This window comes from Salvelinus fontinalis, chromosome 4 (assembly GCF_029448725.1).
Source record: "Salvelinus fontinalis isolate EN_2023a chromosome 4, ASM2944872v1, whole genome shotgun sequence".
In the NCBI taxonomy this organism is placed as follows: Eukaryota; Metazoa; Chordata; class Actinopteri; order Salmoniformes; family Salmonidae; genus Salvelinus; species Salvelinus fontinalis.
Genome location: NC_074668.1, coordinates 45,311,736 through 45,334,639, shown reverse-complemented (window position 1 = coordinate 45,334,639; position 22,904 = coordinate 45,311,736). Strand labels below are relative to the sequence as shown.

The 22,904-nt window shown below is 40.2% G+C and overlaps 2 protein-coding genes and 1 pseudogene across 2 annotated transcripts; 2 read left to right on the top strand and 1 right to left on the bottom strand.

The window, feature by feature from the left end:
* The window catches only part of LOC129852882 (iron-sulfur cluster co-chaperone protein HscB-like), a 9,862-nt pseudogene extending 5,221 nt beyond the window's left edge, over window positions 1-4,641 (bottom strand).
* Window positions 2,533-15,582, top strand: lrrc8ab (leucine rich repeat containing 8 VRAC subunit Ab). The gene is made up of 8 exons (XM_055920335.1): window positions 2,533-2,673; window positions 3,481-3,606; window positions 8,458-8,602; window positions 8,762-9,925; window positions 10,180-10,473; window positions 10,658-10,882; window positions 11,174-11,464; window positions 11,800-15,582. The coding sequence occupies exons 3-8, from the start codon at window positions 8,465-8,467 to the stop codon at window positions 12,073-12,075; spliced, it is 2,388 nt and encodes a 795-aa protein (XP_055776310.1). The 5' UTR covers window positions 2,533-2,673; window positions 3,481-3,606; window positions 8,458-8,464; the 3' UTR covers window positions 12,076-15,582.
* On the top strand, window positions 13,051-22,904 carry LOC129852880 (uncharacterized). Its single transcript, XM_055918497.1, has 9 exons — window positions 13,051-13,087; window positions 17,643-17,728; window positions 18,172-18,289; window positions 18,569-18,637; window positions 18,975-19,031; window positions 20,408-20,803; window positions 20,893-20,994; window positions 21,086-21,947; window positions 22,643-22,904. The coding sequence occupies exons 1-8, from the start codon at window positions 13,051-13,053 to the stop codon at window positions 21,364-21,366; spliced, it is 1,146 nt and encodes a 381-aa protein (XP_055774472.1). The 3' UTR covers window positions 21,367-21,947; window positions 22,643-22,904.

Here is a 22,904-nt window from a genome sequence, read left to right as displayed (position 1 = left end):
TTAATCATATGGAAATGTTAAGTGCATATTTGGACTCACAGGTGTGTGGTTTTCTTGTATGACATCAAAGCGGTATTTATTATAATCCTCGACATCTCATGTTTCAGAACAAATCGAGTCCTCTTGATTTACACCATCTCGCTCACTCAGACAACAAAACATTTGCAAAAGTATCCCAGTTAGCAGGAGGAATGGGAGCATCTTCCTTTTGAGGGTGGTCCTCACATGTGGGTCGTTCCATTTGAATTTGATTACTTTATGATCGCACCCCTTTGGATTTGAATGAAACCTATACATATTTGCCCATGGTAGAAGTGGTCAGAATGTGACTTTTTGGACCTGAATGCCAAAACATTCAGGAGATAGAGGTGCTCAACGTTGCATTCTCCACAATACTGTGAGACAAGTCTTCATCACTGGAAAATATTTACTGCTATTGTCAGAGATGTTGAGGAGTGAGCTGAGGTAGAGTGGGGACTTGCCTATGAGGGACTTGTAAATAAAGGGCCAGTTGACCAGGGTGTTAATGTCACAGTGATGAGTGTTGAAGGGGGCACTGGTAACGAAGTGGATGCACAGCAAATTCTCCAGTGTTAAATTTATATTGAGAGTGTTAAATTTAAACCAAATCAAAAGTAGTGGGTCTGATTGAAAAGTGCTGGGGCAAATGCTAGCTCGCCACACGCTTGCTGGCGACCCTGCTGTGCTGATCTTTGTAACGTGGATAGATGGAAATTGCCCCACAATTCTACAAATGAAGAAACATATCGTATATGTACGATCTACTATCTCAAGTGAGCATCTCGAAATGTTGATTTCTGTATATCGAAATATCAACTAGTATCTCCAAACATCAAGACAGTATTGAATAAAAAAACATATATAAAGAATAGTGGTGGAAATGGGCTTCCACACTATATTGTTTAATATTATATGATATTTAGATTCGATTATTCCTCCGTTACTGGATCTAAAATAGGTTTCAGTGTCTGAAATGAAAACCCTTGCCTAACTTGTTCAAAACCTTTATCTACTCAAAATCATGGCCTTTATGAAAGTCCTAATGGAAACCTATATAACCCTAGTACTTGCCTCAAAACTCAGAAAATTACCAAAACCCCAACCCAAGTACTCCCAGCCTTACTTCTGGAAACTGACAAGACCTCAGCCCTCTGTTCATACCATAGTTTTCTGGCTGAAATTGTCAGGGTGTAGAGACCGCTGGAGCTTCAGGTATGTTTTCTGCAGCCTTTGGGTATCCATTGCAAAGGTCTCGTCACTGAAGAAGCAATGGCAGGACAGGTTAAGCATCCATTGTACTACCTTTGGGTTTATTTAGGTTGTGACAACATGTGAATGCAATGAGTGTGAGCAAATTAAAGGGATAGGAATAGGCAACCTGGTGTCAGAGCACTTCGTATTATGTACGTAAATCTGAGATGCTCCATTTAGTACGATACGTTACATTTTGTATGGTATGTATTCATTTGTGGATGTCCTTCATCCAATTTTTCGTATGATATGTTACGAATTACAATTCAAATGATAGGTTACGAGTTTGCAAAATGTACAATATGTTACGAATACATATATTTTTTTAAACAACAATCATTTGCAAAACGTATGATATGTTACGAATTTCAATTTTTGTGGCTAACGTTAGCTAGGTGGCTAATGCTAACGTTAGCTAGTTGGATAACATTAGCTACGTTAGGTTAGGGTTCAGGTTAGGAGTTAGGTTAAAGGTTTAAGGTTAGGGGAAGGGTTAGTTAAAGGGGTTAAAGTTAGGGGAAGGGTTAGGTAATATTCTAAGTAGTTGCAAAGTAGCTAAAAAGGAGTAAGTAGTTGAAACATAGTTAATTAGATAAAATGCTAAAGTGATGAGATTCGAAAACACGCAACCTTTGTTTGCTAGACATTGGCGTTATACACCCACCCATCCACCCTCCTTTCATTTTAGATTAAGTAACCTTCTTTTTTATGTAACTATACCAAACATAACATATCATACTAATGTGAGTGTCCCGGATTTAAATTGACTAAATTACGTCTAGTCTATGAGACCAGGCTGGGATAGGTTGTGTGTGTATGTGTGCACAAACATAGTTTATGCTTTAGAAATGCGATATGATCACTCACCAATCCATAATCTGGAAGAAGGATGCTCCCTCATCTGGAGGCTGGACAAAATTACAATTTAAACAGAAGAAGGCTGGAGTTTGTTCAGCAGACTGTCTACAGTTCAGCTTTACAGACGCTGTGCAGAAAGTAATTTCCAGTGAATTGACATGTTTCACCTTACTTTCATTCTGTGATCTGAAATCTATGCCGTTTTGTGCCTAGTGTCCTTACTGCTAGTGAAGGTGATCGAGTTGTTGCATAGTTTGGATAAAGTTGCTGTGATCGAGTTGTTGCATAGTTTGGATAAAACATGGATTAGCTCGCTGGTTATGATCATCTAAAAACATAGCCATTGAGCATTTCCTGGAGAAGCATATGTTTATTCTTCTATGGTGTGACAAGCGACAAAAAGCGTACTATTGCCACCTATTGGAAACTGGTATAGCTGCAGGCTGCAGTGCTCTGTTAAAGACAACAGATGAACAGAAGACAAGCTAGCCACATACCAAAATGTATTTCTGCAAGCAGCTAGCCTGTGGGGAGCCAAACTGAGTAAGTTTTCTAATAACTAGACTCTAGTTAGCTAAAACGATATTCAACACAGGCCTTAATTCTCTGGAGTTGTTTGTACTTATGCCGATCGATTGAACGTTCGCGTGCTGGCTATGCTAGCTAGCTAACAAACATGCTGACAAATGTCAGCTAGAAAGCTAAGTTAGCCAACTATATAGCTATCTAACCATCTTAGCTATTTTAGTTGCAGTAGTAAACTAATGTGATGCACGCTATCACTGATATGATAACATCAAACAATGGCTAATTACCAGTCGACTATAGCTAGCTAGCAGTTGAACTTCAATCGTCTGCGCACCATAGACCCCACAGATAGAACAATGCGAGACCGGTTTTATCTGGCATGACTTGGCCAGCGAGCATGGTGATGTTAGCTAAGCTAGCTTTGCCATTAATTTAATGACAAGACAAAGGATAGCTATCTATTCACCGTAGAAATTGCATTTGTCGTTAGAATTTTTATTAGACTATATATAATATTACTTGTATCATTTTGTCCGATTTTGCAAACTTCATCTCACATCATCAGACTGCTGAATAAACTCCTGTTAGCTATGTCAACCTTATGGTGTCACCCTTCAAGTGCTTAACATGTTTTCTTAAGGAATGGGATGTTAGACTTATGTAAGCTTAAGCTATTCGTGTTATACACAAATATAATATTTTAAAGTCTGTTTGTCTGATAGGTATTAACTTACATACGGTAACTAACCCCAGTGCTACCAGACATCAGGAAAGAGTTGCTTGCTAGTCCTAATTATTCTTCTATTTTTCTTTTGTTTTTAGATCAGCCAACCACCCATTCCTATGAAGATAAAAGAAACCTGGGCTCATGAGGATTGCTGGGCACACACCGAGTGGGATATCCACCAAGCACTGGAGTACAGATAACACTGCACTACCACCACTGTGGTAAGAGCATCAGATGTCTTGATACCTGCACAATTCACATAAATCAGGCTAATCTCACAGAGATGTTGTCTAGACATATTAATTTACTCAGTTTTCTATTGTCTCTACAGTACTCTTATCAGAATGTTTGTGTACTTTGTAGAATATGAATAGGAAGTTGAGTCATATATTTGGATACAGCCCCTCGCCGAGTGCTGATTTAATTGTGGTAATAATGGCCCTGTAGAAAGAAGTCTTACCACTAAATGCTTTTTATCAGCACTCTAATGGGATGTCTGGTCTCATAATAGGGTGAATTGGGCTGAATTGTGGTGACATTGTGTGTGGGAGTAGACTTATATCGGAGGTCTGACTGAGCTGAATTAGGCTGTGGTGGGCCGGACAGGCGACAGACTTCTCATCTCCACAGGAAGTCTGTTCTGTCTGTCTTCCTTGCTGAACAGATGAGGGGCCGGGGTGGTACCCTACATTCTCAGGAATTTGTTCTTTAGGTAATGTTCCAAAAACTTTGCAAATAACAGAGTTGGCAATAAAGAAAGCACATGTGGATTCTCCAATCCTACCGCATTATATGTACTTTATTCTTTATTGGCATACTTGCAGCAGTGTTTTTGGAACTGGTTCTAAACAACTAAATAACATGTTCCTGAAAATATAACCTAGTCTAATGACCATCCTGAGAGGAGAAGGGCCATTAGGTGAGGGCCGGGGCACAGCCAATGTTCCTCCCAGCAGGGAGACATCCAAGGGTAGGAGACACGGGGTACAGTGTTAGAGGAGGAGGCAGCGCTGGCTGTCTCCAGCCCCTAAGGTAAACAGGATCTTGTCCTGAAGGTTGCTGGAGTGCTCCTCAAGGCCACTGGAGACAATATCCTGGGTGTTATTATCGGAAACGACTAAGAATAGAGAGAACGGTGGTTGTCGTGCTTTTGGTTTGTGTTTTGACCAGACGAGCCAAAATGGAAGATTCCGCTATAGAAGTGTTACGGTTGTGAAGATAATGTCCTGGAAGGGAGTGGCACGAGGTGGGCACATGGTAATTTGATTTTGATGGTAAAATGTCTGAGATTTTTCAGCCTGTCTGTTATAGAACTTTTTAAGATTGAGTTGTAGGCCTACCTCTAAATAGAAAATACATATTTTGTAAGCTTTTCACAAATGGAGACATAATGTTCTACTGTATTTTATTCCAGATTTTGTTAGTCTTATTTTTTTTTATATATGTGATACTGGGCATATAGAATAGACTACCTAGACTACAAATAAATGTACTCATACGTGTTATTCGATCATTTCAACCAAACTGCTCGCACGAGTCTCCATAGCCAGGCGCTAAAATAAACTTGGTGCTATTTGAGATGCTTGATGCGCTGTAAGTCTCGCTTCTGCTATCTACTCATTGGTTTTCACGAGCATACTAACCCACGTGGGTGATTGGAATATCAATGAGGAGAGACTAATCAAAGAAAACGAACTAACTAGGTTTCTCAAATAGGGTCACCTAAAAAGGATCCACCTAAAGGACCTAATGTGTTTCAGGTAAAATAACAACCCAATGTTTATCTCCCAGGACAAATTAGCTAGCTAAATGTCCATGAATGTTTCATGTGTGTTTTGACCTCTCCCCAAATTGATATAGTTGGTTTTGGTATTTTAACCTCTGTGTCATTCATGCGTCTAGTGGGGAAAGACAAAATCAACATGCGCGCGATGGCACACACGGGGCCTGTTTGATCAAGGTGTCAGTGTTTGTCTTTATAATTGAAGTGATTTACAAGGTGGACCACACACTTAAATGACTAATCTAACCTCTTATGAATTAGATTACTGCTAAACTGACTTTGGTCTTCTGAGACAACGTGTGTGTTTGCCGAGGTAATAAAAATGCTGTCCAATACCTGCCCTATGGGAGTTAGATTAATTGGACCTGCTTGACATTGGTGAAATCAATAGCAAAGCAAACTCCAGTGTAAAGCATCAGAGATTCAGGTGTTAGACCATGCACGTGATTGTCAGTCTTTTTTCATTTCATTGCTACACCTTTCAAATGAATCATTTGGTATTTTCTGATGGATGACCTATCATGATGCCATTGATTTATGTTGCTGCCAGTACAGGCTATGTAGTACACATCACATTCATTCAATGTAGAATGCTTATCTTCTCTTTTTTTTTATAATGCCAGAGGCAAGCTATGGTAGACTTCATTGATTTGAGTGTTAAATGGCTTAAAGAATGTAGCCTGTTATTAATTGCAGTAGCTAATCTGTTGCATATTCCATACCATTTTTGATGGCATAATAAATAGGGTCTTACAATAACAAAAATATGGAATTTCAAATTGGAGGTGGAGGCCACCATTATAAATGGCAAGTATTTCAGCAAATGTCTTGCTATTCTGTAATTTGATAATAAGAAAAGTTGAACAGAACGTGCTGCGTTTCAAAATGCATACTATGGCGAGTATGGACGTCAACTGTCATTTTTCAAGTGCGATTCCAAACGTAAGTACGTGAAAAGGCAAGTATGTACTAAGTTTACCGGAAGTTCCATAAGCGTACTTGGGAGGTCTGGAAAACAAAGCACGCATGGGAGCATACTTTTTCATTCACTTCGCGGGGAGGCTATCCCATAACACCTTACGGCGCAGCAAACATTTTTCAAACTTCTTAATTAATGGCGGACTAAAGTCCCGCTTGGGAGATCAATTTCAAGAGGATTAAGAAATACTTTTGTAAAATGTAAGTCTTGTGTTTTTATTCAACAAATTGTTAAAATGTTAAAATTACTTTCTTATGAATTTTGAATTCAAATGTTGAGTCACTGGTGTTTATCAGCCTGATGGCCACGATAGTTAGCTCGTCGGACGTCATAGGTAGCTAGCAGGCGATCTTGTCCTGCTAATCAGCTGTTTTAGAGATTAGCAACTAAACTAACTAACCGTGAAGTTGGCAGTATGTCAATTGTGAAGATCCAGACATTTTTTGAATTTTTTATCCTGAATTGGTATACTTGCTAGCCAGCTAATGACAAATTCAAATAGTTTTTTGTCCGTTTGTTCTCAGGGACAGATAGCAACTGATGCGTTAATTTTACTCCATGGCATTGTCTTGGCAGGACAAAAGTCATGCCCGATGGTTTGGATGTAAGACATTTTAACAACTGATTAAAAACTTGGGAAATGCAGCTAGATGTGTTCTGTTCAATCTAGGCTTGCTAGCCAGCCAGCCAAGTTATTTTTGCTTTCTTTCATGATTGTTCAATACATGCATGTAGTGTCTGTTAACTAAGGTTAGGTTAACTTAATTCTTGTTACTTTCCCCTCCCCTCTTGTGTTGCATCATTTGCATATTAAGAAAATGGGTTGAATTATCAACTAAAAGTAAATCGGTGACCACCTGATCAAGCCTATGAATATTCAAAACTTTTTACAAAACCATTGCACATTTGTAAAGGTAGCTGTTTCTCAGCATCTTGAACCAGGGGTGTGACCATGAGTCCAAACTAAAACGAGAGATTCTATTGGACAAATTCAGGTAGGTTCCGCCCCGTTTTGTTCCGTTTAAGAAACGTTAAGAATCGCCAGAACGAATTCACCCCAGCACAAAAATTTGAGCAGGTTAATCCCCCCCCCCCTTATGTTTCTGCTCTGTTCTCCTCAGGTTGAAGCACATCCCACCCTAACACCTAGACACATGTAAAGAACTTGGAAACCTGCCGTCCACCAGAACAATCACCCTATCCCAGGAGTTTAGTCAGGAGTTCATTTAGCAGTGTGCAACATCACTACAGTAGATCCATACATGTTATCTTCTATCATGTAACTTATGAAGCTCATTCTAAAATACAATGAGTTCTCTTCTAGGGGAACTTCACAGTGTGCAAGTTTTTATTCCTGCCCTGCACAAACACCTTGTTCAACTATTCGTGGTCTGCAATTTACAGGAAAATAAATAAAAGCGACCATATTTATTCAAAATAACAAGTGTTGATGTCTCCCCACAATTCTGGTTTTGAGGCTCGGCATCTGGGGGCTGCAGTTAATCTGTCTAATTCCCTACAAGGAGAGAGACAGGCATTCATAATATTACAATGGTGTAATTATTTAATGTAATTCCTGCTTGATATGCATGCATATAATTAAAGTGGACATTGTCCTTTAATACGCCAGTGTTTGTTTTCTATCCAATGCATTTAGCTTACACTAGGATGAAGTGGCCTTCTAATCTAGTTGTATTGTATCATATCGCCTATCATTTGGTTATCAATGTATAAAGTGAATGTAAAACCAAGTTATCTTGAACATCGTATGCATGGGTGTTAGTTGTATGAATTTAGCACTGAAAGCCTGCTCATTAGAAATGTAATGTTAGATTCGCAGTGAAACACAAATTGCCAGAATATTGATCAGTCTTAAACTGTAAGCAAAATAGTTTATTTCGCTTTTATTTTGTTTTGCTTCAAGCTTACCTGTCATACGTCCACAACGATGTAGCAGCAGACCAAGTAATGTGCGAGAGGAGAACCCCACATAAAATATTGATTCTGGTCGGTGTTAGCTTAATTCACTAACACGTACTGAGGAGAACGATTCTGTGAGAACAAATGTAGCTAGCTGTCTGCATGGTGATGCGGTTTCCTGTTTAGGTCAGTCACACCGAAATCCGTTTCAAGTTTAACCGATTTTTTTTAAATTATTTTTTTTATTTTTTAAGCACTGTGCGTTCTCCATTCTAGACAGTATGCTTTCTCAGGTGTCCTTGGAAGTTCACCCTTGAAAGAACTGGTGAACGCAGGTGCGCATTTTGAAACATGGCCATACTGTATGTCATACTACTCTCCCCTTCCCAGGTAAACCATGATCCCCATCACTGAGCTGCGTTACTTTGTAGACTGTCAGCCTGCTTACCGTATCCTGAAGCCATGGTGGGACGTCTTCACCGACTACATCTCTATCGTCATGCTCATGATCGCCGTGTTCGGGGGCACGCTGCAGGTCCGTGAGCGGATATTCCCTTTTTTCAATGTACTTTATCTTATTTTTGTCCAGCTCTTGTTACATTTCAAATTAATCTTGATTTGTTATATGCACAGGAATTAAATGCTTATTTTGCTTTTTTCGATGTATCTAAAATCCTCTCGTTTCATTCTGCAGGTCACTCAGGACAAAATGATCTGCCTGCCCTGCAAGTGGGTGGTCAACCAGACCTGCAGGAGGTATTTCAATGCCACCCTGTCGGGCCCGCTGATGTTGGAGCCCAAAGGGATCCAATACAACCTGGACCGCCACCAGTACAACTACGTAGACGCCGTCTGCTACGAGAACCGCCTGCATTGGTTCGCCAAGTACTTCCCCTACCTGGTGCTACTGCACACGCTCATCTTCCTGGCTTGCAGTAACTTCTGGTTCAAGTTCCCCCGGACTAGCTCCAAACTGGAGCACTTTGTGTCGATTCTCCTGAAGTGTTTTGACTCTCCCTGGACCACCAGGGCTCTGTCTGAGACGGTGGTGGAGGAGAGCGACCCCAAGCCGATGAAGATGAATGGCTCAATGGATAAGAAAGTGTCGTGTATCAGCGAGGATGTGGAGGCTAGCGTCCCCATGCTCCAAAGGACAAAGTCTCGCCTGGAGCAGGGTATTGTGGATCGCACAGAGACAGGCGTCCTGGATAAGAAAGAAGGTGAACAGGCAAAGGCCTTGTTTGAAAAAGTGAAGAAGTTCCGCATACACGTGGAAGAGGGAGACATTGTGTACAGGCTCTACATTCGACAGACTATTATCAAAGTCATTAAGTTCATTTTCATTATCTGCTATACAGGGTATTATGTGCACAATATTCAGTTCAGTGTGGACTGTAGTGTGGATATAGAGAACCTCACTGGGTACAGCATGTATCGTTGTGCTCATCCTCTGGCCACGCTGTTTAAGATCCTAGCTTGTGTCTACATCAGCTTAGTGGGGGTTTACGGATTAATTTGCATGTATACCCTCTGTTGGATGCTGCGGCGCTCGCTGAAGAAATACTCCTTTGAGTCGATACGAGAGGAGAGCAGTTACAGCGACATACCGGACGTAAAGAACGATTTTGCTTTCATGCTGCACATGATCGACCAGTACGATCCGCTGTACTCCAAACGCTTTGCCGTCTTCCTGTCTGAAGTGAGCGAGAACAAGCTGCGGCAGCTCAACCTGAACAACGAGTGGACTCTGGACAAACTGAGGCAGAGGATCACCAAGAACTCCCAGGAGAAGCTGGAGCTGCACCTGTTCATGCTGAGCGGCATCCCAGACACCGTGTTTGATCTGATCGAGCTGGAGGTAGTTTGTGTAGAATTACCAGTGTTCCTTGTTGGCTGTGCCTTTGTTTTTGTCTTTCTTTTCAATGTCTACACTGTAGCAACTTTGTGATTTGTTGTACAGTTTAGGAAAGCACTCGCACATATGAGTCAGCTTGTTGCAGGTGTGTGGGAATAAATTAGGTGATAGAAACTAGCACATTGCTCTTGCCTGTGTGTGTCACTTCAGTTTATTGGGCTTTCGGCACAAATGTATTATTATTGATGATGTTCTAGGTGCTGAAGCTGGAGCTCATCCCAGACATCACCATCCCTCCAATCATCGCCCAGCTGGTCAACCTGAAGGAGATGTGGCTATACCACACCCCGGCTAAGATCGAGGCTCCGGCCCTGGCCTTCCTCAGGGAGAACCTCAAGTCCCTCCACATCAAGTTCACAGACATCAAGGAGATCCCTCTGTGGATCTATAGTTTGAAGAACCTGAGCGAGCTGCACCTGACGGGGAACCTGAGCGCAGAGAACAATCGATATATTGTTATTGATGGGCTACGGGAGCTGAAGAGGCTCAAGGTAAATATTCACTTTTACAGACTAGCACACTCATCGATGGTCCTTATCAGTGAGGCATTTTTGTAGCACCTACTATTGTTATTTTAACTGCCTTGTATTTTTTTTCACTCTACGTACATAGAGTTTTGAGTTTTCTCTAACACTATAAAAATGCTATATACATTTAAATGCATTTATTATTAAGGTCCTCCGGCTGAAGAGCAACTTGACCAAGCTGCCTCAGGTGGTGACGGATGTGGGTGTGCACCTCCAGAAGCTCTCAGTTAACAACGAGGGCACCAAGCTGATGGTTCTCAACAGCCTGAAGAAGATGGTGAACCTGACTGAGCTGGAGCTGATACGCTGTGATCTGGAACGCATCCCACACTCCATCTTCAGCCTGCACAACCTGCAGGAGATTGACCTCAAGGTAAGTTTGTCATTGCTGTTTGTTACGATCAGTGTACTTTTTATGTGTTCTTGCAAATATTATGTGATTTTCTTGTTTTTAATTCATCTTGCTGATTTTATTATGTAAAGTGCCTTTGGTTTCTCGGGCACATTAATTATAGTCCTGGACTAAAAACCATGCTCAATGGAGATTCTCATTTGGAATCTTTTTGTTGTTGTCCAGGGCTAAGCTTAATTTGTGTCTGGGGAAACTGGCACTGGGTGTTTTGAAAAGTATGAATAAAATGTATTATTATTGTCATCATTGAAGGACAACAATCTGAAGACTATCGAGGAGATCATCAGCTTCCAGCACCTGCACCGTCTGGTTTGCCTTAAACTCTGGTACAACCAGATTGCCTATATTCCCATCCAGATCGGCACCCTCAACAACATGGAGAGGCTCTATCTGAACAGGAACAAGATCGATAACATCCCCAGTCAGCTTTTCTATTGTCGTAAGCTACGCTTCCTGGACCTGAGCCATAACAACCTCACCTACATCCCAGCAGACGTGGGGTACCTGCAGAACCTCCAGTACCTGGCAGTCACAGCCAACAGAGTTAGTGCTTTCGTTTTCAGCTTTGGTTTGTTGTACTAGACATTTCTGATGGGTTATAAATACAATTTATTCTGGATTCATTATTTATGAGGAATGTGTTGTCTGTACTGTAGTTGTGTTTACTTATCTGAGAACTATGAATCAAATCGCATTAAAACAGTGATTTGTGTTTCATTTATTTGATTGGGTTTTCTTAGTCTGTTATAACTAGGTTTAACTCCAGATGTTTTGTCTGATAATTACAGTTTTACACATTGCAGTGTTTGTGTCACATATCCACCTGATATTATCTTTCTATCTGACTTCTCCCTTTTTTCTACCTCTACCGTGTTTAGATTGAGACCCTGCCCAATGAGCTGTTCCAGTGTAAGAAGCTCCGTACTCTGAACCTGGGGAATAACTGCCTGATGTCTCTGCCGTCGCGCTTCGGGGAGCTGACGGGGCTGACCCAGCTGGAGCTGAGGGGGAACAGGCTGGAATGTCTGCCCGTAGAGCTGGGAGAGTGCAAGCAGCTGAAGAGGACGGGCCTGGTGGTGGAGGAGGACCTCTTCAACACCCTGCCCACCGAGGTGAAGGAGCAGCTGTGGAAGGTGGACAAGGAGACAGCCTGAACAGATAGGGGTTGGAGGTGGATGTTAACTCCGTTGAAACGGACACAGCCAGGGCCCCTGGAGGACTGAGGAGGACTACACAGACCCAGACAGCACACTAACCGAGCAGGACCTGCTCACTTTGACTGTACTCTACTGCAGGGCTGCTTTTCAAGGGAATCTATGCTAATGTCCCACCGTCATGCTACTTTTTTCCTGCAGTAACAGTTGTGAAATGCAGTTTCAAAAGGGACATTGGTAAGGAAAAGTGTTAAGTTTTACAAGATGTGTGTGCATTGAATGAGATCAGATGTGTTGCATATGAGATTGCAAAATGCAATATTCCTGTAAGAGAAAGGACTTCCATAATTAGCCAGCAGAGGCATTTTCTGGTGGGCAATGTTATTGTCATTCAGACAGGGTATATTATCTTGTCATATCGTATTGTAACCCATTTATATAACACAATGCAGTAGACTACCCTTGATCCAGATTCTCTAGGGTGCTACGGGATGGTTAGAGATTTACGGAACGGGGACATGGAGAAAAATGGGGGGAAGGCTTCAGGGCCATGCTTTTTACATTTCAGGTGCGGGGAGGGTTTAGTATTATTTTTTTTTATCGAGTCCTTTAATTGATCAAATTATGTTTTCTCGGTTTTAGAATGAGTTGCTTACTATATAACGATGTGTGCCCGATGCCGCCCCAAAACCCTTATTCTCCTCTGGGCACCCAATTTCAAGTGACCTATAGTTTATTTGCTGTGATCCCAATCAAATGATCCATTGCTTATAGGCCTAGGCTATACGAAGTGCATGCTTGGAGAAGCACAGGGCAAAGTTATATTTGTAAGAAAATGAACTTCCTGAATGTTTTGCGCTGCTCTGATGGTGTAAATTAAACTAGACTACACTGCATTACACACTGCAATGGATATTCCAATCAAGAACCCCGGCCTGCTCTTGCTGATCAAAACCTTTTTGTGCTGTCTAAACAATGGCTGTGCTGTGCAAGGTGGCAGTACAGGAGGCGAGTCAGATTTCTTCTGAAAATAATTTTTCATTCCGGTAATTTGAGTAGGCCTAATTCATTTTGAGTCTTCATTTTAATTTAACTTTACTAACAAGAGGGCTTTGTTGGAGCCTATTTCTTCCTATTTAAGAAAAAGAGGTAGGCATACCTGTCTGACAGACGAAATCATAGGATGTTATAAATAGATTTTCTCGGCCAGTTCCCCCACCAACCATGCACTCTTTAAAAACCTCTGTCAGTGAAGGGCTTGGTGTGTTAAGTGAAAACCACGGCTCGAATTGAGGGGGTATGTGAGAGTTTCCCATACCTTTTGTTAAAGAAAATGGAAAAAAGCATAGACCTACCCTTTTTTTATTTAAAATAAAATAAAACGGACCCTATTATATAAAGCAATCTATAATGGTGCTTTAGTCCGTGATGCTTTATGCTAGAAACAAGCTGTAAAATACATGGAAAAGACGAGACTCCGATGCATATGGGGATATATTTGGTTTGTCTCTATGACATTGAGGCTGAGCTACAACCATCTATAGCCGACGAGACAAAAAAATTGACTTTGCTTGGAAAGTAATCTAATATGTGTGATTCTGTCGCTATCAATTGAGCTATTAATTTTCTGTAAAATGTTTAAACTCACAACAGCTTTTAGGGAAGTATGCAAGGTCAACGCATTCCTCTGACACAGCAAAACACTTGAGTAAGAGGAGCCTGCTTGTCATCAGAAACGTGGATTATAACACAGCTGCAATGATCATTACTATGGATGAAGACAAGATTAACAAAATATGGTCTTATGACAAAAGTACAACAGATACATCATAGGAATGATAGCTGGCTATCGCTATGTAAACCTGGCATTGTATGTCAATCACTAACTACTACAGTGTGCAATACTACCTTTGCTCCTTCTAGCCAAAGGTTAATACAGTATGATCCCCCGAAAAGGGGATTCTTTTAAATAGGCAGTACATGGACATTTTCACATTTCAGTTAATGGGAGGAGAGATGTGAATAAGAAGTCAAGAAGATTTAAAGGGATTTATTAAAAATATATATATTGCACTAGATGGAGGAAAATCATCTTATCTACAGGTAGAGGATAGTCTCGTATTACACAGTTGGACAAATGCACAAAAAGCACAGTGTGTAGGCTATGTTATTGGAGGTTATTATGAAATGCAAATGTCCTCAGCAATGCTGGCGTAGACAATCAACTCTAATTTCATGGTGTATTTTCAGTGACATTATGCATGTTATAATGGAATTATGTACATATTATTGCTAGATTACATAGAAAGTGAGACAAGACTAGCAGTAAGGACCGGATTAAGCCTAGTCCAGGACTAAAAAGCATTCTCCGTCTCAATGGAAATTCTAATTTGAAAGAGGTTTTTATTCCAGGACGAGGCTGAATCCGTCTAGGAAACCGGCCCTAGATGAGTCCTGCCCATCGAGCGTTGGGTGACTTGAAGAAACTATCGCCATATGTCCTGTGCAATGCCGTTTTCAATATGGAAACTGCATTTGATGCACAAGGTGTTTGTTGAAGTCTGAATCAATGTGTCATCCCATAGAAACCCATTTAAATCTTTTTTTTATCTACTCTCACTCACTCACTAGCCTAGCTCACTAAATCAATCTTATTGAAGCCACTATTTTTAGGTCGGTTTATTGAGTGGTAAATGAAATGCAAGCAATACTTTATGATATTAATTTGAAAAACTGTCACACTTAGACATTCCGTTTTTCTTCAGTGTTGATAGCTATTAGTACAGTACACCAACACCTTCTCAGGAAATTGCCATTCAATTTTATCCTTGCATCCTTTTGTTGCCATTTTTTTTAAATATTCCACTCAGTATTTTGATGTTAATTTAACAGTTGTTATACCACACATTTTTATATTTCTATACTTTTTGAAATGTTGTGTTCTGGTTTTTATTAGCATTTAATATAAGAATTGCTGGTTCGAAATTGTCGAACTTTGAATAAAATATATCTGAAATCAGACATCACATGGGGCAATTCATTTCTATGTCTTCTGTTTGTTAAATCGGTATTATTTCAGAATTTAACTATGTTAAAGGTTTCTTTTGGTTCTCACTTGAATTAAGAGTATCGAAGGAAAGTATGTTTCATGTAGTTCTGTTTTTAATCGTAATTGTCATCATTTCCAACATGTCATTTTGACACTATTATTTTTAAATCTCATTACTTTGTTGAAGACTGACAACCCCAGTTTTACTTTTCATTCGGACACAGTGACTAGCAGTCAGTGTAGCAGCAGTATTACATTTATTATTTAAAAAAAATTAATTTAGCACTTTTAGACAATAACCTTGCTATTTTGTTTAAATGACATGAATGTTGTGAACTGTGTGTAATCCTAATTACCCCCTTAAGCATTATCACCATTCCCCCCTCCTTTACTCTTTCATTCCTGTTATGAAATTATAGTATAATAAATGTAATTATGCACATACTGGTCTCATTTTACCATGTGTTTCCTGAATCAATTTGTTTTGATAAATTAAGTGAGCAAAAATCAAGAGGCTTTATATGGTTATGAAATTAGTTTTTTGAAAAAGAGATTTCAGATTTTCTAATAGACGTTTGAACATTTTGTACTTTGTGTACAGAGAGAACCAAAGGTCTCAGCACATGTAAGGAACTTGACAAAAACATTATTTCATGGTGTTTCATTACTTTAACAGAACGTTTCCTTTAATGTTCCCTATTTTTTTTTGGTAATGTTCTTGGAACCTTCGCCAAGTGGTTTGACATGTTTTCATATAGTTTGAGAACGTTGTTCTTCTGTGAGAATTTCAGTACTTCAGAATGTTTTCTGCTCGTTTCGTTATGGTTCTATTTGAAGTCATGTTTTCAGAACATTAAGAAAACTTTTGATAAAACCCACAACACGGTAACATTCAGAGAACGTTCGAAGAATGTTATTTAAATACATTTGTAGTCGGTTCTCAGCGTCAACACAACTCTATCCTTGATCTTGTTAAGTGTGTTGGCTGCACCCACTAATTGGTCACACCTGACCTTAATAGTCATTTGTTTCCTTTGAAATGGGGTCTGTTTGAATATACTGAAATGAACAGCTTTGCATGAGTAAAAAACAACATAGCATGCTAGCTCCATACTGGTGGCACAGTGGACTAATTCCATGGCTAGAGAGCAAAATATCATAGGTTTGGAATCTCACTGACACCAATGCCACAATAAAAAAAGGAATGTGTTTGCATATTTAATGCCTAAGCAAATTCCTTTCCATATGTCCTGTCTGCTTGGAGTTCAAAACAGTTAAGCTAGCAGTGTTATTAAACGTCTTATTGTAACATTTAGTGAAAGTTTTAAGGAAGTTATTTAAAAAAAAAAAAAACTCAAAATAACCTTTACATTTTGTTCCCAAAGATTCCCAGAACGTTATTGAATTACCTTCAAATAACCTACAATTTCCGTTCTCAGAACGTTAATAAAATCTCCCAGAAAATGTTTAGGGACCAGAGTAAAATGTTCTCAGAACCTTCCTGCAACCAAAAAAGTGTCATTCCCAGAACATTCAGATTTACCGGTCAGGCAGCCCAGCCTCACATTCAATTCGCGCATATATGTACAAAATGTATTTCAGCAGATTTCGTGCGTTTTTGTGCATTTTTGGGGTGGTTCAATTCTTTTGAAAATACACGAATTTCTGTGCTACTTAATTCGTGCGAAAATACACGAATTTCTGTGCTACTTAATTCGTGCGAAAAGACACGAATTTAACCAGTAGGCGACACACAGTTGATGAAATCCTGTTAAGACAGACAATCAGGTGAGAGGTCCTAACTAGTCAATGATCTAAATTTATCAAAACTTGTAGACACTGTAGCCTTTAAGGACTGGAGTTGCACACATGCCATAGAACAACATGAACAAGGAAGTGACAGACTAATAGTGCAATGTTGGTAAATGGTGACAGACTGACTGATCTGCAAGTAATAATAAATATGTATTTATTATGCAAAGTGATTTGTAGATCAGTCAGTCTGTGTGGAGAAGGATGAAGACCTTTAGTGACGTGCAGGACATAGTAAAACACACACGCTATCAATGACATGCAGCTTTTGTCATAGACGGGGGAGGTTACTATGTGAAGGAATGTGTTAGGATTGGAAGTTTTCTCTTTATGTTTCTTTTGAGATGGTATGGCCTCTGAGGACCCCCAAGACCAACTGGATGAGGCTATTAAAATGGCAGAACGCCTTGCTGAGGAGCTCAACCCAGAGAAGGACCCACAAGCCCAACTGGACGAGGCCATTAACGAGGCAAAAAGACTGGCTGAGGAGCTCAACCCAGAGAAGGACCCATAAGCCCAACTGGACGAGGCCATTAACGAGGCAAAAAGACTGGCTGAGGAGCTCAACCCAGAGAAGGACCCACAAGCCCAACTGGACGAGGCCATTAACGAGGCAAAAGGACTGGCTGAGGAGCTCAACCCAGAGAAGGACCCACAAGCCCAACTGGACGAGGCCATTAACGAGGCAAAAAGACTGGCTGAGGAGCTCAACCCAGAGAAGGACCCACAAGCCAACTGGACGAAACCATTAACGAGGCAAAAAGACTGGCTGAGGAGCTCAACCCAGAACGGGTAATGTAACAAGTCGTACATTACCGGTAATGTAACCCCTACAGCTCCCATACGTGCATAAATATTCCCAACACAACCCCAGCACCACAGCGTTATGATTTATCATTGCTTTTTATTTGTCAAAGTAGACCCCACATGGCACAAATGTGAATTTAAACATAGACTCCGTGATATGATCTGAACACGGGCATCAATGATGTTGCCCATTGAGCATGAGGCACAAGGGTGCACTAATTAGCACCCATGTGAACTTCTACACGTGTTAGCAGTGTGAGTGAGCCAGAACATGGGTCTACTGCAGGTGCCTTTCCTCAGCTGACAAATCACTTCACCTTATGTGGAAATAAAATGATTGCTTGTGCTCCATATGTGCACAAGCGAGCCATGCTTGTGGGAGAATTTTATTAGTGGGCCATCCATGATAATTGAAATGCACTTTTTAGGAAAATAAGAAGAAAAAGACAAACAAGCCTCCAGGGATTAGGTTCAGATGGAGACAAAGGGATGAGAGAGGACAGATTGTTTCTCAAACCAGGAAGGCAACTACATCCACTTCTTTTGGTGAGTTTCATCCCGTCTAGGTGTTTAATTTTATTGATCCCTGATCTGACTTTTTCCTTTCAAACATAATGTATCATAATATATCAAACTTTTGTTGCCGTGCCATAGGCCGGTCTAGTACCATCTACCCACAGCACATAATATATTACATGCAGGTCTGATCCCACCTTTCCCTTTCCCTAACTGTTGTCTCTGATGAAAATACATATTTAACGAAAGGAGGGTCAGAATTCCAGCAAATCTTTAGAATTGAAACCTTTTTATTACCAATTATTTCAGCTCCAAGGGCCAGTACATCAAGAGCCAGACTAGTGCAACATTTAGGGCCAGTCACTGAGGAAGAATCAGGTATTGATGAGCGATTGAATATATTAATCTATACAATTCCTTGTTATTCAGTGGCCTTGTAATTAAATTATTGTATTTTTATTAAATCTAATTGGTAGTTGAAACAATAACAAAGCACACTCCCCATCCCCTGTTTTGGTTAAAAGCTGAGTGATGGGGTTGGCGAAATGTAACCACTTGAATTTATTGAGAGAGCTTTTATTGCAATAACTTACCATCAATGTTATTAAAATAATAGTTTTAACCATATAGCATTAATATAAATCCAAAAATGGCTTTATCAACTTCTGAATGTTTTTAATTCTAACTCTTTCCTTTTTTGCATATCTTATTTTAGAGACGAGTACCAGTGGTTTGGAATCCACTCCAGTTTTAAACATTGATGAAGAAATATGTATGTTTAAATTGTTTTACTTTCAAAATTGGGGTCATCTTGGTGTTACTGAATTATACTGCACTACATCTTTATTTTGACAGTGATGCAACATTTTTAAATGTGTCTCCAGAATTTCGGATTTGAGATCAAATGTTTGATATGAGGTTACAGTACAGAATGTCACCTTTTATTTCCGGGTATTTTTAGACTTTTCTGATTTCCCGTATCGAAATGAAGGCACTTTATATGTCTAGTTGCAAGTTTTATTGGTCGTATGTACAGGATACTGATGGTAACACAATCCAACGAAATGCTTACTTGCAGGTAGCTTCTCGACAAAGCAAATTAAAATGCTGGAGTGTAGAGACAAATTCAACATTTTAGCATCACTGTCCAAATACTTATGTAGGGGAGTGCAATAATAACATCCTGACAGAGCTTTTTCTTCCACATTTCCTTTAATATGAAGCAATCTGCCATTCCACATTATGGAATTATTCTTAGTTGAATTCATTCAAATCCACTATTGGAATGTTTACACAGCGTCGTTCCTTTTGTAACCACTGTCTGTAATTGTGGAAGCTGGAAGCATTTGCCTTTGAGGAGAGTTTACTCTGTAGTCAAAATACACTGAGTGTACAAAATATTCCTAATATTGAGTTGCACTCCCTTTTGCCCTCTGAACAGCCTCAATTCGTCAGGGCATGGACTCTACAAGGTGTCGAAAGCGTTCCACAGGGATGCTGGCCCATGTTTCCCACAGTTGTGTCAATTTGGCTGGATGTCCTTTGGGTGGTTGACCATTCTTTATACACATGGGTAAATGTGGATCGTGAAAAACCCAGCAGCGTTGCAGTTCTTGACACAAACCGTTGGACCTGGCAGCTACTACCATACCCCTTTCAAAGGCACTTAAATATTTTGTCTTGCCCAGTCACCCTCTGAATGGCACACATACACAATCCATGTCTCAATTGTCTCAAGGCTTAAACATCCTCCTTTAATCTGTCTCCTCCCCTTTATCTACACTGAAGTGGATTTAATAGGTGACATCAATAAGGGATCATAGCTTTCACCTGGTCAGTCTGTCAGGCAAAGAGAATGTTTTGTACTCAGTGTGTTGTTGCTGTTTTAAGAATATTCAGAATTTTTATTTGACGATGGGATCACATTCTATTGTTTGATATTCCAATTTAGACTTTACTCAACATTTTGGTCTGCCCTGTAATTGAATTTACTGTAGAATCAAAGCTGAGGTTTTTGGCTTGTCACACCATAGATTGTGCAGAGATATATTTGCTGTCACCCACTTACAGCCCTATGTGCATTTTAATATATTAATTATATCATATTCTTAATTGAATCATTTTCCCATTTTTGTGTTTTCAAAAAAGCAATACTTCATAGAGAAATTAACATCCTCCTAGCTGACTTAGAAGACCCTGAGTGTTCAAATCCTGCTGTGCCTGGTGCATCACACAGTTGGAGTGTGAGGAAGGAACTCTCACAGGATAGGTGGAGGGAGTCCAGGCCTGAGATTGTAGATTCTCTGCTGGCTGCAGAGCATGCTTCTCAGAAGATCTGTCAGTCATGCAATGTGAAAAGGGCTATTCTGCGATGTAGAGACTGTCTGCCGAAACAGCTTTACTGCGAAGACTGCGATGTCTCTACACATGCAAAGTTCCCCCTGCACAACAGAGAGTCCATGGTCGAGGGGTTCTACACGCCCCTTCCTCCAACTACAGCCATATCCCTCCACAGTGATGGGAAATATGCACTTCATGAACAGGGTGTGTTTAAAAAGAAATTGCGGCTGATTGTATTATATCAAAGTTCAAATGTATTGTTGTTTATTGTTGTATATAAGAATTGTCCCTAGATTGTTTCTTACCATTGGATGTACCAGAGGTGATATGTGTTTGCCTGACAAGCACCATCCATGTTGGCCCTGGGAAACATATCATCCTCGTAGGAATAAATGGTATGTGCAATATCTACAAGAACCAAACAGTGATGTAGCAATGTACATTGTAGCAAAAAACATTAATTCAGACTAAATTTTTTCCCTCAAGGTTGCTACAATGTCACAGTGCCTGTGCTTACCTGCACAACTTGTCTTAGCACCTGGACAGCAAACTTGGCAGATCTGATAAAGAATGGGTACTGGCCTGCCACTGTCAACTGTGACACCATATACCAGGTAGATCTGTTCAGCTCTTTTGAGGAGCTGAAAGTGTCACCCCCAGGAATGTCCCGTCTGGCGTTTATGCGGATTTTGGAGCAGCGAACTGACTACTTTGGCAGGGTAACAATCAATTATACTCAGCTTTACCAATGTATGACTTCAGGTTAACTATGTTACATTTTGTTACAACACTTTGTGTAACATAACTTTATTTCCAGTACTATAACTATGTTAAAACTTCAGATCTCTTGCTACAGTATGTGTTAGCCTCCTGCACCACTGTCCTGCCATGCCCCTTATCTGTGCCACTCTTGCTACAGTGTGTGTTAGCCTCCTGCACTACTGTCCTGCCATGCCCCTTATCTGTGCCCCTCTTGCATCCAATATTTCTGCTCTTTACAACATAAATACTCGTCTTACTTTTCCATTGACTTTCACCTGCTTTGCTGTCAACACTATGTACTGGCCCTACTTTAACTCAAATCCAGTCAGCCATAGTGAATTATAGTATGTTTTGTTTATACTATTGTTGTAAGTTATTTAATATATTTTCTATATGTATTTTTCCCTTACCAGAACGGACTGATCTGTGGGGACACTTTTCAAAAAAGCTTCTTTGAGTGGACGTACTGCCGCTCTGAAATTGATCAGGTCTGTGATATACAGTACTTTGACTGCCCAGCCTGTTCACCCAGCATGCTTGCAGTGTCAGTGGACGGGAACAAGAAGCTGTATCGATTCAAAAAAGGGTATGTAAAACTATTCTTAATTTATCAAATAACACCGTACTCTATATCATTTAAACAATCCAAACAAGGTTTGCCTTTTCTTTGTCCAGTGTGAATGTTTTCAAATGCAGTTGAGGTCATTCTTAGCTTAAATGTTTTGAGTTTGTAATGAAATGAATTATCAACATTGTCAAGTGTCCCACAATCAGTTACTGAGGTTGATTGCTATTTCATGTCGCTTATTTAATGTTTTTCACTTATCCTTTCAAGGACTGATGACAAGGGATTCTTTGATGGCGTATTTATCTGCAAGGATGAGGATGTGTCTGACTTTGTCAACTATGTCCATACAAAGACTAAACATGTACGTTTCCTGTGTATCGTCTAATCTGTGAAATAGGACTGGCCTCGGGCCATCTGACTCAAAGGCAGACTCGTTATACACTATTCCAATAAAAACATATAATTTTGGAGAGATGGTAATCCTCTCTTTTCAAGTCCAGGGTCGTTACACCACTCCCTCTGTTCAGAAATGCAATACACTTTACAAGTGCTTCTTTTTGACAGTCAATTTCCAACTTCTGATCTCCATTGTAGGGAACACAGGGGGTAGCTCAGCGCCCTCAGCTAGATTTTAAAAACCTAACCACTGTCCCGTTAACACTTCCCCCCACAAAACATTATTTCTACCTATACTCTTCTACTCCCTTGCCTAGGGTTATGGAAAAGGGGTATGTGGAGCATCCCAGTGGACAGCAGCTAAAGAGTCGTCAAGGAAAACAAACAACAAACTTGATGAAGAGGGACTGGAAGTTGCCGTCTGCCGCCACGGAATACTTCTAAGGAGCCTCAACATGATGCGTGGAGAGATATTTGCGTACCCACTGTTCTTGCAGAAGGAATTGTCTGGCAGCAGGAACATACAATTCATGTGTACGGATGTGATCTGCAAATTTTGGTCAGGATAGTTATGAATTT

Excerpts from the sequence above, each read along its gene's own strand:
- LOC129852880 (XM_055918497.1), top strand. The coding sequence starts at position 13,051 with ATGGCTGTGCTGTGCAAGGTGGCAGTACAGGAGGCGA. Across the intron at positions 17,729-18,171 it reads AGGAGCTCAACCCAGAACGG|GAAAATAAGAAGAAAAAGAC; the intron begins GTAATGTAACAA and ends TGCACTTTTTAG. Across the intron at positions 20,995-21,085 it reads CATCCTCGTAGGAATAAATG|GTTGCTACAATGTCACAGTG; the intron begins GTATGTGCAATA and ends TTTTCCCTCAAG.
- lrrc8ab (XM_055920335.1), top strand. The coding sequence starts at position 8,465 with ATGATCCCCATCACTGAGCTGCGTTACTTTGTAGACTGTCAGCCTGCT. Across the intron at positions 10,883-11,173 it reads TGCAGGAGATTGACCTCAAG|GACAACAATCTGAAGACTAT; the intron begins GTAAGTTTGTCA and ends TCATCATTGAAG. Across the intron at positions 11,465-11,799 it reads TGGCAGTCACAGCCAACAGA|ATTGAGACCCTGCCCAATGA; the intron begins GTTAGTGCTTTC and ends TACCGTGTTTAG.